Below are 15374 nucleotides of genomic sequence, written 5' to 3'. Positions count from 1 at the left end.
ACTTTGCTATTGGTTCCAGCCAAAAGAGTTAAACCATCCGCTTGATTGGTTGGTTTATTTTATTAACCTTAACTTTTAAAGAATAAATTCCCTATTTTGTATTTTTATCCTGGTAACATATAGATTTAGTTTAATTTATCATGCAATATTTATTAATGTGAAACCCCTGTGGTTATGGTTAACTTTTAAAGGGGCAGTACCCACCTTATAATTAAAATACATTTCTGTTGTGTTGCTATAGAATAACAAGTATAAAGGTTTTAAAACAAATGAACATCTTTAAGTTGTAAAAAAAATTTAATAGCCAAACTCCACCCATCATTTGCCTTATTTGCATAAGCCAATCTAGGCTTTAGTCTGCAGAAAACAAGGTTAGTCAAGGCCATATTGTTAGTATCAAGCACTGGTTTTCAAAAATGTCCTCAGGCCTCCCCAACAGGCCAGGTTTTCAGGATTACCTTGGATGAGAGCAGGTAAAATAACCATCACCTAGATTACGAGTTTTGCGTTATGAGGGGTGCGGTGCTAACGAGCAGTTTAAGCTCACCGCTCACTGACAGACAGCGCTGGTATTACGGGTTTTTAGAAACCCTGCGTTAGCCGCAAAAAAGTGAGCGAAGAGAAAAATTTAGCTCCACATCTCACCTCAAAACCAGCACTGCCTACGTTAGCGGTGAGCTGGTAAAACGTGCTCATGCACGATTTCCCCATAGGAATCAATGGGGAAGAGCCGGCTGAAAAAATACCTAACACCTGCAAAAAAGCAGCGTTTAGCTCCTCATGGGGATTCCTATGGGGAAATAAAATTTATGTTTACACCTAACACCCTAACATGAACCCCAAGTCTAAACACCCCTAATCTGACACTTATTAACCCCTAATCTTCCGCCCCGACATCACCGACACCTACATTATATTATTATTATAATAATATAAAACAGCTATTTGCTTTTATTGATTTTATATTGCTCTTGAAAAAGACTTGTTAAAAGTTGAAACGCGTTGAGCTTAAATAAATTTCTTTTTATCAAAGTTGGAAGACTGCTGATATCCTTCTTTGCTGAGACAAGCCGGATTCTCCTATTTATGGAGTAAGTTACTATTTTGTTTTTTTTGCTTCTGGTTGCTAGAAGCTTGTTCACTGGCATTTTTTTCCCATTCCTGAAACTGTCATTTAAGGAATTTGATCAATTTTGCTTCATATGTTGTTTTTTCTATTACATATTGCAAGATGTCCCAGATTGACCCTGAGTCAGAAGATACTACTGGAAAATCACTGCCTGGTGCTGGATCTACCAAAGTTAAGTGTATCTGCTGTAAACTTGTGGTATCTGTTCCTCCAGCTGTTGTTTGTAATGAATGTCATGACAAACTTGTTAATGCAGATAATATTTCCTTTAGTAATACTACATTACCTGTTGCTGTTCCATCAACATCTAATACTAGTGTTCCTGTTAACATAAGAGATTTTGTGTCTAAATCCATTAAGAAGGCTATGTCTGTTATTCCTCCTTCTAGTAAACATAAAAGGTCTTTTTAAAATCTCATTTTTCAGATGAATTTTTAAATGAACATCATCATTCTGATTCTGATAGTGGTTCCTCTGGTTCAGAGGATTCTGTCTCAGAGGTTGATGCTGATAAATCTTCATATTTATTCAAAATGGAATTTATTCGTTCTTTACTTAAAGAGGTTTTAATTGCATTAGAAATAGAGGATTCTGGTCCTCTTGATACTAAATCTAAACGTTTAAATAAGGTTTTTAAATCTCCTGTAGTTATTCCAGAAGTTTTTCCTGTCCCTGATGCTATTTCTGAAGTAATCTCCAGGGAATGGAATAATTTGGATAATTAATTTACTCCTTCTAAACGTTTTAAGCAATTATATCCTGTGCCATCTGACAGATTAGAGTTTTGGGACAAAATCCCTAAAGTTGATGGGGCTATCTCTACTCTTGCTAAACGTACTACTATTCCTACGGCAGATAGTACTTCCTTTAAAGATCCTTTAGATAGGAAAATTGAATCCTTTCTAAGAAAAGCTTACTTATGTTCAGGTAATCTTCTTAGACCTGCTATATCTTTAGCGGATGTTGCTGCAGCTTCAACTTTTTGGTTAGAAGCTTTAGCGCAACAAGTAACAGATCATAATTCTCATAGCATTGTTAATCTTCTTCAACATGCTAATAACTTTATTTGTGATGCCATCTTTGATATCATTAGAGTTGATGTCAGGTATATGTCTCTAGCTATTTTAGCTAGAAGAGCTTAATGGCTTAAAACTTGGAATGCTGATATGTCTTCTAAGTCAACTTTGCTTTCCCTTTCTTTCCAGGGTAATAAATTATTTGGTTCTCAGTTGGATTCTATTATCTCAACTGTTACTGGAGGGAAAGGAACTTTTTTACCACAGGATAAAAAATCTAAAGGTAAATTTAGGTCTAATAATCATTTTCGTTCCTTTCGTCACAATAAGGAACAAAAGCCTGATCCTTCATCCTCAGGAGCGGTATCAGTTTGGAAACCATCTCCAGTTTGGAATAAATCCAAGCCTTTTAGAAAACCAAAGCCAGCTCCCAAGTCCACATGAAGGTGTGGCCCTCATTCCAGCTCAGCTGGTAGGGGGCAGATTACGATTTTTCAAAGAAATTTGGATCAATTCAGTTCACAATCTTTGGATTCAGAACATTGTTTCAGAAGGGTACAGAATTGGCTTCAAAATAAGGCCTCCTGCAAAGAGATTTTTTCTTTCCCGTGTCCCAGTAAATCCAGCGAAGGCTCAAGCATTTCTGAAATGTGTTTCAGATCTAGAGTTGGCTGGAGTAATTATGCCAGTTCCAGTTCTGGAACAGGGACTGGGGTTTTATTCAAATCTCTTCATTGTACCAAAGAAGGAGAATTCCTTCAGACCAGTTCTGGATCTAAAAATATTGAATCGTTATGTAAGGATACCAACATTCAAAATGGTAACTATAAGGACTATCCTGCCTTTTGTTCAGCAAGGGCATTATATGTCCACAATAGATTTACAGGATGCATATCTGCATATTCCGATTCATCCAGATCACTATCAGTTTCTGAGATTCTCTTTCCTAGACAAGCATTACCAGTTTGTGGCTCTGCCGTTTGGCCTAGCAACAGCTCCAAGAATTTTTACAAAGGTTCTCGGTGCCCTTCTGTCTGTAATCAGAGAACAGGGTATTGTGGTATTTCCTTATTTGGACGATATCTTGGTACTTGCTCAGTCTTCACATTTAGCAGAATCTCATACGAATCGACTCGTATTGTTTCTTCGAGATCATGGTTGGAGGATCAATTTGCCAAAAAGTTCATTGATTCCTCAGACAAGGGTAACCTTTTTAGGTTTCCAGATAGATTCAGTGTCCATGACTCTGTCTCTGACAGACAAGAGACGTCTAAAATTGGTTTCAGCCTGTCGAAACCTTCAGTCTCAATCATTCCCTTCGGTAGCCTTATGCATGGAAATTCTAGGTCTTATGACTGCTGCATCGGACGCGATCCCCTTTGCTTGTTTTCACATGCGACCTCTTCAGCTCTGTATGCTGAACCAGTGGTGCAGGGATTTCACAAAGATACATAAATTGATATCTTTAAAACCATTTGTACGACACTCTCTGACGTGGTGGACAGATCACCGACGTTTAGTTCAGGGGGCTTCTTTTGTTCTTCCAACCTGGACTGTGATTTCAACAGATGCAAGTCTGACAGGTTGGGGAGCAGTTTGGGGGTCTCTGACAGCACAAGGGGTTTGGGAATCTCAGGAGGTGAGATTACCAATCAATATTTTGGAACTCCGTGCAATTTTCAGAGCTCTTCAGTCATGGCCTCTTCTAAAGAGAGAATCGTTCATTTGTTTTCAGACAGACAATGTCACAACTGTGGCATATATCAATCATCAAGGAGGGACTCACAGTCCTCTGGCTATGAAAGAAGTATCTCGAATTCTGGTTTGGGCGGAATCCAGCTCCTGTCTAATTTCTGCGGTTCATATCCCAGGTATAGACAATTGGGAAGCGGATTATCTCAGTCGCCAAACGTTACATCCGGGCGAATGGTCTCTTCACCCAGAGGTATTTCTTCAGATTGTTCAAATGTGGGGACTTCCAGAAATAGATCTGATGGCTTCTCATCTAAACAAGAAACTTCCCAGGTATCTGTCCAGATCCAGGGATCCTCAAGCGGAAGCAGTGGATGCATTGTCACTTCCTTGGAAGTATCATCCTGCCTATATCTTTCCGCCTCTAGTTCTTCTTCCAAGAGTAATATCCAAGATTCTGAAGGAATGCTCGTTTGTTCTGCTGGTGGCTCCAGCATGGCCTCACAGGTTTTGGTATGCGGATCTTGTCCGGATGGCCTCTTGCCAACCGTGGACTCTTCCGTTAAGACCAGACCTTCTGTCGCAAGGTCCTTTTTTCCATCAGGATCTCAAATCCTTAAATTTAAAGGTATGGAGATTGAACGCTTGATTCTTAGTCAAAGAGGTTTCTCTGACTCTGTGATTAATACTATGTTACAGGCTCGTAAATCTGTATCTAGGAAGATATATTATAGAGTCTGGAAGACTTACATTTCTTGGTGTCTTTCTCATCATTTTTCCTGGCATTCTTTTAGAATTCCGAGAATTTTACAGTTTCTTCAGGATGGTTTGGATAAAGGTTTGTCTGCAAGTTCCTTGAAAGGACAAATCTCTGCTCTTTCTGTTCTTTTTCACAAAAAGATTGCTAATCTTCCTGATATTCATTGTTTTGTACAAGCTTGGTTCATATAAAACCTGTCATTAAGTCAATGTCTCCTCCTTGGAGTTTGAATTTGGTTCTGGGGGCTCTTCAAGCTCCTCCGTTTGAACCTAGGCATTCATTGGACATTAAATTACTTTCTCGGAAAGTTTTGTTTCTTTTGGCCATCTCTTCTGCTAGAAGAGTTTCTGAATTATCTGCTCTTTCTTGTGAATCTCTTTTTCTGATTTTTCATCAGGATAAGGCGGTGTTGCGAACTTCTTTTCAATTTTTACCTAAGGTTGTGAATTCTAACAACATTAGTAGAGAAATTGTGGTTCCTTCATTATGTCCTAATCCTAAGAATTCTAAGGAGAAATCATTGCATTCTTTGGATGTAGTTAGAGCTTTGAAATATTATGTTGAAGCTACTAAGAATTTCCGAAAGACTTCTAGTCTTTTTGTTATCTATTCCGGTTCTAGGAAAGGTCAGAAGGCCTCTGCCATTTCTTTGGCATCTTGGTTGAAATCTTTAATTCATCATGCTTATGTCGAGTCGGGTAAAACTCCGCCTCAAAGGATTACAGCTCATTCTACTAGGTCAGTTTCTACTTCCTGGGCTTTTAGGAATGAAGCTTCTGTTGATCAGATTTGCAAAGCAGCAACTTGGTCTTCTTTGCATACTTTTACTAAATTCTACCATTTTGATGTGTTTTCTTCTTCTGAAGCAGTTTTTGGTAGAAAAGTACTTCAGGCAGCTGTTTCAGTTTGATTCTTCTGCTTATAATTTCAGTTTTTTTCATTATAAGATTTAAACTTTATTTTGGGTGTGCATTATTTTCATCGGAATTGGCTGTCTTTATTTTATCCCTCCCTCTCTAGTGACTCTTGCGTGGAAAGATCCACATCTTGGGTAGTCATTATCCCATACGTCACTAGCTCATGGACTCTTGCTAATTACATGAAAGAAAACATAATTTATGTAAGAACTTACCTGATAAATTCATTTCTTTCATATTAGCAAGAGTCCATGAGGCCCACCCTTTTTTGTGGTGGTTATGATTTTTTTGTATAAAGCACAATTATTCCAATTCCTTATTTTTTATGCTTTCGCACTTTTTTCTTATCACCCCACTTCTTGGCTATTCGTTAAACTGATTTGTGGGTGTGGTGAGGGGTGTATTTATAGGCATTTTGAGGTTTGGGAAACTTTGCCCCTCCTGGTAGGACTGTATATCCCATACGTCACTAGCTCATGGACTCTTGCTAATATGAAAGAAATGAATTTATCAGGTAAGTTCTTACATAAATTATTTTTTTCCACCTACTCTAATCCCACTAACAAAATAAAAAAGCCCCCCAAAATAAAAAAAGCCCTACCCTACACTAAATTACAAATAGCCCTTAAAAGGGCCTTTTGCGGGGCATTGCCCCAAAGTAATCAGCTCTTTTACCTGTAAAAAAAAAAGTACAAATAACCCCCCAACATTAAAACCCACCACCCACACAACCAACCCTATTCTAAAACCCACCCAATCCCCCCTTAAAAAACCTAACACTAACCCCTTGAAGATCACCCTACCGTGAGACGTCTTCACCCTGATGCTTCTTAATCTCTCCACCAACTTAAATGTGTCTCAACTTGTTTGGGGTGATTGACAAGCCCAAAGTGATTGGTTGCACAAGAGCTGGGGTGGCTCTGCACAAGGATTCCCTTGAACAATGATAAATGTGGGCAGCAAACAAACAGCATCAGATGCAGCTTGCCACAAGCATGGGCAGACAGGTTTCCTGGTTGGGAACCTTGTCCATTTGTGTCTTGCTAAATGGGGCCTTATGTGTGGATAGAATAAGGATATGTTTGTTTAATTTTGACAATGCGGTAATATGATGGTTTTACCTACAGATTTCAGAATTAATTTACTATGAGGATCTTTTAAACATCAAAAAATCTTCATATTCATAGCTATTCCCATTCTATGTACAGTAAACCCAAAATGCTACATTTATTCCCTAGAAAGTGTTGCTACAATAATTATAAAAGCAATGAATATAATAACAAACAAAAGAGATCAAATATGTCCTGATATATTATTATATGAGCCATTTCAGAGATAAATAGACTTACCTGTGCAGTAAGTACCATCATTAGGTATAAATGTATCATTGTTATTGGACGGCTTATAGCCTTTCAGGCAAACACAATAGAAACTTCCATATGTATTGTGGCATTTTGTGTGATTCCCACAGATCCTGTTAGCTCCAATCTGACACTCATCTTTATCTAAATATAAGGAAATATATAACATACTATTACTATTAAATATTATATTTAAAAAAATACTTGTGCGTTTGTCATGTGATGTAGAGATAGCAAATAGCAATATTCCTTTAGGCTTTACAATGAGAATAGCACAGGGTTGGAATGATGTACAGTGCAGTACTGAATTAGCACAGCCCCCAGTAACATACCAGTCTATTATCATCATTGTTCAGTGGACAAAGTATTAGATAGATAGATAGATAGATAGATAGATAGATAGATAGATGAGAGATAGATAGATAGATAGATAGATAGATAGATAGATAAAGGGGCATAACTTTATAAATACATGACCACTGCACTGAAGAATGATCAGAATAAATCAATTTGTAGTGAACACACACAACCCTCGTCTGTACTGATCTAGCAATCACTCTGTAAAATGTAGCAGGGCCAGGGTTCTGGATTGTGCTGGATGAACTCTAGACTTTCAGAGGGCCATGGAAAACCCCCAGTTTTCAAAGCAAAACTACAGGAGAAGCATAGGAAAAAAAATAAGATGCAAAGTTTGTTTGTTTTTTTACCCATGTATAATTCCACATTTTACGGGAATTTGATTTTGACTTATATTGTCCCTTTAATACATAAAACTACTATTTGCTTACAAACCATTAGCTTCCTTATGATGTGTATGGAGCATATGCATCTCAAGGGGAAATCAGAAATTAGCAAATGGAAACTTTATCCTCTGTATTCTGACTGAATGGCTTGATCTGCCTCTTCTCAGTACCAGACTTATGGTTGTGACAATACATAAAGATACCTTTTCTATGTTTAAACTATGGGGCCAATTCTAAAAACCTTTCCTTTCAGAGTAATTAGTGTTTTGAGTATTTTGATAAAGGCTTGCCACTTTTTTATTTACGGGAAAAAACTGTTAAATCTGTAGGGCTTAAATGTTTAGAGAATTACACTGAAATTTGAGAGACAATTTCATATACGCTCATGAAAGTCCATGTTCAGCCAATTTTTGATAAAAAAGTCATAGGATAATTTTAGTCTTCCCTTTACTGAAACTAGATCACTCTCATATTTAGGATTGTCTATAGCTGTAGAACTTGGGAAGTGGTATGGGATGAATATCTTGCCGATATTAAATGAAAGCAGAAACAATTTAAGATGTTTGGTGGGACTTCCAGTTTCTCTGTCAGGGAAAATCAGTCTATTTAAAATGATTATACTTCCTAAAATCTTGTTCTGAGAATGTTCCTTCTGTTGAAAAAAAAATCAAGATCTTCTATTGTTTTCCCAAGATTTAAGATATTTTTTATGGACTTCAAGGAAACCATGGATTAAACTTTCTAACTTATATTTACCATACTTTAAAGGAGGCTTGGCTTTACCATATCTGAAGAGTTACATTTACGCTGCAATATTGAGGTTCCCCATTGACTGGCTACATCAAACCAATAGGTACTCACACAGACCTTTAGAGGAATTATTTTGTTCTCCTCATTTATTGAATTTTCTAAAACATGCTTCAGATAAAGATCTGGGGAAATATATTGATGCTCATCCTCTCTATAGAGATATTCTCAAGGTCTGGAGAACAGTTATGAGAAGACTTGATACTAATGTACATATTCTTCTACAAATGTTTTTTCATCATGCATGAATAACCATACACTATTGATAAAATATTTATTTAATGTATCAACCAAAAAAATATTTACATTAAATAAGTCCTAAATAAAATTTCCGTTAGTTAAAAACAAACATAAATTTTACTATCTTCAATTGAAAGACTATGCTTATCATTTAGGTAGGAGTTACCCTTCACTATGGCAAATTCACCCTCTGTTAGATACTCTCTATCTTAAGAAATGGTCAATGTCATCAATATATAAAATAATCCAAGCAGAAGAAGCAGCTAAATTAAATAGCCAGTTATGTAACAAATAGGGTAAATTGCTAAAAGTCCGTGATTAATCATCTAAAATTCTCAAGAGCTTAATTATGACGCATCATATGCTTATATCCTCTTATATGAGAGAATCTCAGTTTATACTAATCCATCAAGACTATTCAATTCCCCAAAAAATAGCTAAATGGAAGAAAGAGGTCCAAAATATTTGTGTGAAATGCTCATTTAGTAATCCAGATCTGGGACACCTGATTGTTGAATGTCCTAGATTGGAACAACTTTGGCATATAACCGCATATTTTCTATCTAAAGTAACAAAACTAAACATTGAGCTGTCCAAGGAAACAATCCTTCTTTTGATCACGGATAAGTTATGGGAAGCTAAGAAAACATAAATTATGCTTACCTGATAATTGAATTTCCTTCTGTATGAGGAGAGTCCACAGCATCATTCCTTACTGTTGGGAATACTGAACCTGGCCATCAGGAGAAGGCAAAGACACCCCAGCCAAAGGCTTAAATACTCCTCCTACTTCCCTCATATCCCAGACATTCTGCCAAGGGAACAAGGAACAGTAGGAGAAATATCAGGGTATAGATGCCTCATTTTTAAATACCCAAGAGGAAGCCACTACTCTAGTGGAATGAGACGTAATCCTCTGAGGAGGTCTAAGTCCCGCTGACTCATAAGATAAGCGTATAACACTCCTCAACCAAAAAGATAATGAAGTCAAAGAGGCCTTCAGACCATTACACTTCCCAGAGTAGATAATAAACAAGGAAGGAGTTTGTCTAAAATTCTTAGTAGCTTGAAGATAAAACTTCAAAGTTCGAACAACATCCAGATTATGAAGTAAACGTTTCTTCGAAGAAGAAGGATTAGGACACAAGGAAGGAACCACAATCTCCTGATTGATGTTACAATCAGACACCACCTTAGGAAGAAAGCCCAAGCGGGTACGTAGGACAGCTTTATCAGTGTGAAACACTAGATAGGGAGGCTCACATTGCAAGGCAGCCATTTCAGAAACTCAGCATGCTGATGCAAAAGCCAATAGAAAAATAACCTTCCAGGACAACAATTTAATGTCAATCGAATGCATAGGCTCACACAAAATTCAAACTCTAAGGAGCAGCGTTAGATTTAAACACCGGTCTGATCCTGATCAGAGCCTAAATGAAGGATTGCACATCAGGAAGCTCTGTAAGCCTCTTGTGCAGCAAAACAGAAAGGGACGAAATCTCTCCCCTCAGGGAACTGGCAGAAAAGCCCTTCTCCAGACCCTCCTGGAGAAAGGAAAGAATCCTGGCAGCCTTGACCTTATGCCAGGTGAAACCATGCTCTTCACACCAGAACAATTAAGCTCTCCACACCTTATCGTAGATGCGACGAGTAACAGGCTTACAAGCCTGAATGAGAGTGTCAATAATCCTATCAGAGAAACCTCTCTTGACTAAGACTAAGCAATCAATCTCCATGCAGTCAGCCTCAGGGAATCTAGATTTTGATTAACAAAAGGACCCTCTTCCAGCAGATCCCTGTGACAGGGTAACTTCCACAAAGGAAATAAGGACATCCCCACCAGGTCCGCGAACCACATCCTTCACGGCCATGATGGAGCAATCAGTATCACTGATGCATGCTCCTGGTTGATGCGGGCCACTACACGAGGGAGAAGTGGTAATGGAGGAAAAATGTAAACTAGAATAACCTCCAAGGCACTGCTAATGCATCTATTAGCTCCACCTGAGGATCTCTGGACCACGACCCATATCTGGGTAGCTTGAAATTGAGCCGGGACGCCATGAGATCTATGTCCGGTGTCCCCATCTGTTGCAAATTTCCGCAAACACCTCGGGATGGAGAGACGATTCCCCTGGATGAAAGGATTGTTTGCTGAGGAAATCCACTTCCCAGTTGTCCACACCCGGAATGTGGATTGCTGACAGCAAGCAGTTGTGGGCCTCCACCCATTCCAGAACCCGAGTTACTTCCCTCATTGCTGGGGAGCTTCTTGTTCCCCCCTGATGGTTGATGTAAGCCACCGAGGTTATGTTGTCTGATTGGAATCTGATAAACTGGGATGAACCCAGAAGAGGCCAAGCCTTCAGAGCATTGAAGATCGCTTGAAGTTCCAAAATGTTGATCGGGAGGAGGGATTCCTCTTGAGTCCACAGGCACTGTGCCTTCCTGGCACCCCAAATAGCTCCCCATCCTGATAGACTTGCATCCGTAGTCACAATCTCCCAGGATGGTCTCAAGAAGGATGTCCCTTGGGACAGGTGATCTGGACAGAGCCACCAAGAGAGCGATTTCTCGACTGGTTGTCCAGAGAAATCTGTTGAGACAGATCCGAATGATCACTGTTCCACTGTCTCAGCATGCACAGCTGAAGTGGTTTGAGATGGAATCTGGCAAAAAGAATGATGTCCATGCTGGATACCATGAGACCAATCACCCCCATACACCGAGCCACAGAGAACCTTAAGGAGGTCTGGAGGGCAAGACAAGTGGAAGTTAGCTTGTAACGTCTCTGGTCTGTAAGGAATATCCTCATGGATATGGAGTCTATTATAGTACCCAGGAATTCCACCCTGGTATTGGGAATAATAGAACTCTTTTCTAAGTTTATCTTCCATCCATGAGATTGAAGAAGAAATAGAAGATCTTTTGAATGGTCTTGAACCAGAATATCGTCCAAGTATGGCGCTACTGCTATACCTCTGGTTCTGGCCACTGCAAGCAGAGCCCCTAGAACCTTCGTAAAAACCCTTGGAGCAGTAGCTAGACCAAACAGAAGTGCAATAAACTGAAAGTGCTGGTACAGGAACGCAAACCTTAGGAACTTGAAGTGTTTTTTGTGTATTGGAACGTGAAGGTAAGCATCCTTCAGATCTATCGTGGTCATGTACTGTCTTTCCTGAACTAAGGGACGGATGGACCTTATTGTCTCCATCTTGAACGAGGGGACAGATAGAAATTTGTTTAAGCACTTTAGGTCCAGAATCGGGCAGAAAGTTCCCTCCTTCTTTGGGACCACAAAAAGGTTTGAGTAGTATCCCAGACCTCTTTCTGCAAGAGGTACCAGTACAATAACTCCCAGGAAGGAGAGATCCCTCATGCACACCAGAAAGGCTTCTCTCTTTTCTGGCCTTGAAGACAGGTTTGACAAGAGGAATCTTCTCCTGGGTGGATGAGACTTGAAACCTATCCTGTATCTCTGAGCGATGACCTTCAGGACCCACGGGTCTTGCATGTCCCCAAACCAAGCATCTGAAAAGAGTAACAGTCTGCCCCCTACAAGATCCAAAGCCGGATCGGGGGCCGCCCCTGCATGACGACTTTGTCTCGGAGGGTTTCTTGTTTTGCTTGGCTCTATTCCAGGACTGAGCCAGCTTCCAAGTCCCCTTGGATTGCTCTGACTTTGCGGAGGGCTGCTGACGTTGGGATTTATACGAATGAAAGGAACGAAAATTAGGACCTTGTCCTTTAGCTTTGTTCTTCTTATCCTGTTGTAAAAAGGCACCTTTGCCTCCAGTAAGCGTGGAGATAATTGAGTCCAGGCCTGGACCAAATAGAATCTTTCCCTTAAATGGGAGGGAAAGAAGTCTTGACTTCAAAGTCATGTCCACACACCAGGACTTCAGCCAGAGTGCCCTACGGGCTTGAACAGAAAAACCTGAAGCCTTAGCATTCAGGCAAATAATCTGCATATTTGCATCACAAATAAAAGAATTAGGCACCCTTAAGGTCTCACTGCTTTCCTGGATCACGTCGAGGGGACCCTCCACCTCGATCATCTCAGATAAGGAGTTGCACCTGTAAGTAGCCGCTCCAGCAACTGCAGCAACAGCAGCTGCCGGTTGAAACAAATATCCTGTATGTTGAAACAGAGTTTCTATCTTCTATCTTCTTATCCATGGGTTCCTTGAATGACAAACTATGCTTAAGCGGGATAGTAGTGCGCTTAGCAAGCGTGGAGACAGCACCATCCACGTTGGGGATGGAACCCCACAACTCCAATTTAGAGTTTGTAAGGGGGAATAATTTTTTAAAGGAAGAAGAAGGGGAAAATTAATAACCAATCCTTTCCTATTCATTCTTAATAATGTTCGCCATCTTTATGGGAACCGGGAAAGTCTGTGGCACAACCCTGTCCTCATAGACCTTATCTAATTTAGAAATCAAAGGTTCCTCAGGCAATTTAAACTCTGGAACCTCTAAAGTAGCCAAAACTTCCTTTAGCAGAAAGCGTAAATGTTCAATCCTAAATCTAAAGTCTGGTTCCTCCCCAGCTGGAGGCTTAGAGGCAGCAGATTCCGACCCAGAAAGAGCATCCTCTGAAGTGTCAGAGGCGTCTTCATCAATGGAGAATCTTGTATCAGATAAATCCAATAAGCTAGTAGATGACCCCTGGGACGGATAGTAATATTTGACCGTTCGCTTGCGCTTAGCAGGGCGAGGTAAAGCACTAAAGGCCATAGACACTGCCATTTGTAACCACTCAGCAAAGTCTGGCTGTAAAAGGGCCCCTCCAGATGGAGGATTAGGAGTGCTACGGTAAGCTGCATGTGTATTGGGAGATGACTGTAGGGTGCACACCTCACAGGATGAAGACTTCTCAGAGGTGGAAGGCTTAGTGGTACTAAACATATTAACTTTCTTTGACATGATTAAATTATCAAGGCATGTGGAACATAATTGAGCAGGCCGGTATACCACGGCCGCCTCACAATATAGACAGGTATTAGACTTAGGTTAAGAGGGAGTACCCTCTAACGCATCAGAATCCTTCATAGCTTGCGCTTATAAGCAGACTATTGATAATAAGATAAAAAGGCACCTTTATCCCGGTGGGCGGAGCTGAGTGTGGACGCAGGGAGAGGAGCTCCGGACCCTGAGTCTCTTCAATCTTGGCCAAAAAACATACAAACAGCCTGAAACAAGCTGATTTCCTTGGCAGGTGGGAGTACCACCTGTCTGGAGTATAGCCAGCAAGGAATCTACCACCCGATTCACCCACCGCAAAAGTCTCAGGGCAGAAGTGGAAGAGAGCGGTCACGGCTGGGACAGCTGTCACAGCAGAGGAGAGCCGCTAAGCAACAGCTCCAGTTCTGAACCGGAGAGACACAGCAGGAGCACAGTTAACTTGTGGAGACTCACAGCAAGTATGACAACTTGCAGCCTCTGGGGGAATAAGAGGTGTTACGCACACAGCTGCATCACTGTGTAAAACACAGCGGAGTGCATACAAGGGAGGGAGAAAGCACAAACATCAGGCCCATATACCAAGCAAGGGTCGATTAGGCAGAGCAACAAGAACACACACCTTTTAGAGAGAGGATTCTATAATATAGGCTGGGGAATACTGGCCCAGGTCACAAGCCAGATTACAACCGTATTACTCTGCAATACCAGCCTTACCTCAACTCAAGCTGCAGGCAGGGAGCAGTGCTCAGTTGTCAAATACCAAGGCAATTTTAGCCTCTCACCTGTTTTGGCCCTGTGGTTGTTGCAAACTGACCTTCAGTGGACTTTAATTGCTGTGAGTGAATGATTAAACTGATGAGAACAGACTTTGAAAGCCATATATGTATATAAAGCATCACTACATAGAAAACCTCACTGCACTAAAGGGAATACAAGGCTCAACATTAATAAAGTATCTATTTTCACTGGTGAGACACCCCTTCCCCCCGTTGGGGTTTGTGCTTTTATAATAGACTCATTATTTTTTTCAAAAGTGACGCCACTTAATACCAACATGCAGGGCTAGAACACATGGGTACACACCCTCTCACTCACCCACCGCTTACCAGCAACTTCTAGACTCTCTGGTGGTCCTGGTGGATTCGGGCCTATTAACAATCTCCCTACAAATCTCTATGTCCTAATAACTACAATATATTATCTTCACACAGTTGGAAGAATCAACTGTGGGACTCTCTGACCTGTATGCAAAAGTATTACGACTCTTACAATAAAAAAACAGATACTATGGCGAACAGATTAAAGAATGCTGATAAGAAAAAAAATCAAGTGGAGGCTCAGCAGGCCCTGGTGCTTGCGGATGATGCATTACCCACCAATACCATGGACACACACCCAATAGTTTCCCAGATCTCAGCGTTATTTTTGCCAAAGATTGACCAGCTCCAAACTGGTATGGACTCCCTCACAGCAGAGGTTAAATCATTCAATGGCAGACTGTCACAGGTGGAACAGAAGGTGGCAGAGGGAGAAACCCGTCACAGAGAGACGTCATCACAGATACACACCTTACAACAACAGAGTGAGAGGTTGTGGGCCAAGATTGATGATCTGGAAAATAGGTCACGAAGAAATAATCTAAGGATCATTGGAGTCCCGGAATCACTCCTGGGTTCACAGCTGGTGGACTTTGCAGAAAATATATTACCGAGTCTACTTAACATCTCAAAAGAGTGTCTAC

General features: G+C 40.4%; 1 protein-coding gene across 1 annotated transcript in view; it reads right to left on the bottom strand.

Moving 5' to 3' along the window:
* Nucleotides 1-15374, bottom strand: part of SUSD1 (sushi domain containing 1) — a 365105-nt gene that overhangs the window by 267275 nt on the left and 82456 nt on the right. Inside the window, 1 exon segment of the mRNA XM_053700012.1 lies at nucleotides 6864-7019. Coding sequence (XP_053555987.1) covers nucleotides 6864-7019 — 156 coding nt within the window.

Source organism: Bombina bombina, chromosome 2, assembly GCF_027579735.1.
Source record: "Bombina bombina isolate aBomBom1 chromosome 2, aBomBom1.pri, whole genome shotgun sequence".
Classification (NCBI taxonomy): domain Eukaryota; kingdom Metazoa; phylum Chordata; class Amphibia; order Anura; family Bombinatoridae; genus Bombina; species Bombina bombina.
Note: the sequence above shows the minus strand (reverse complement) of the source record. Positions and strands in the feature narration are given on the sequence as shown.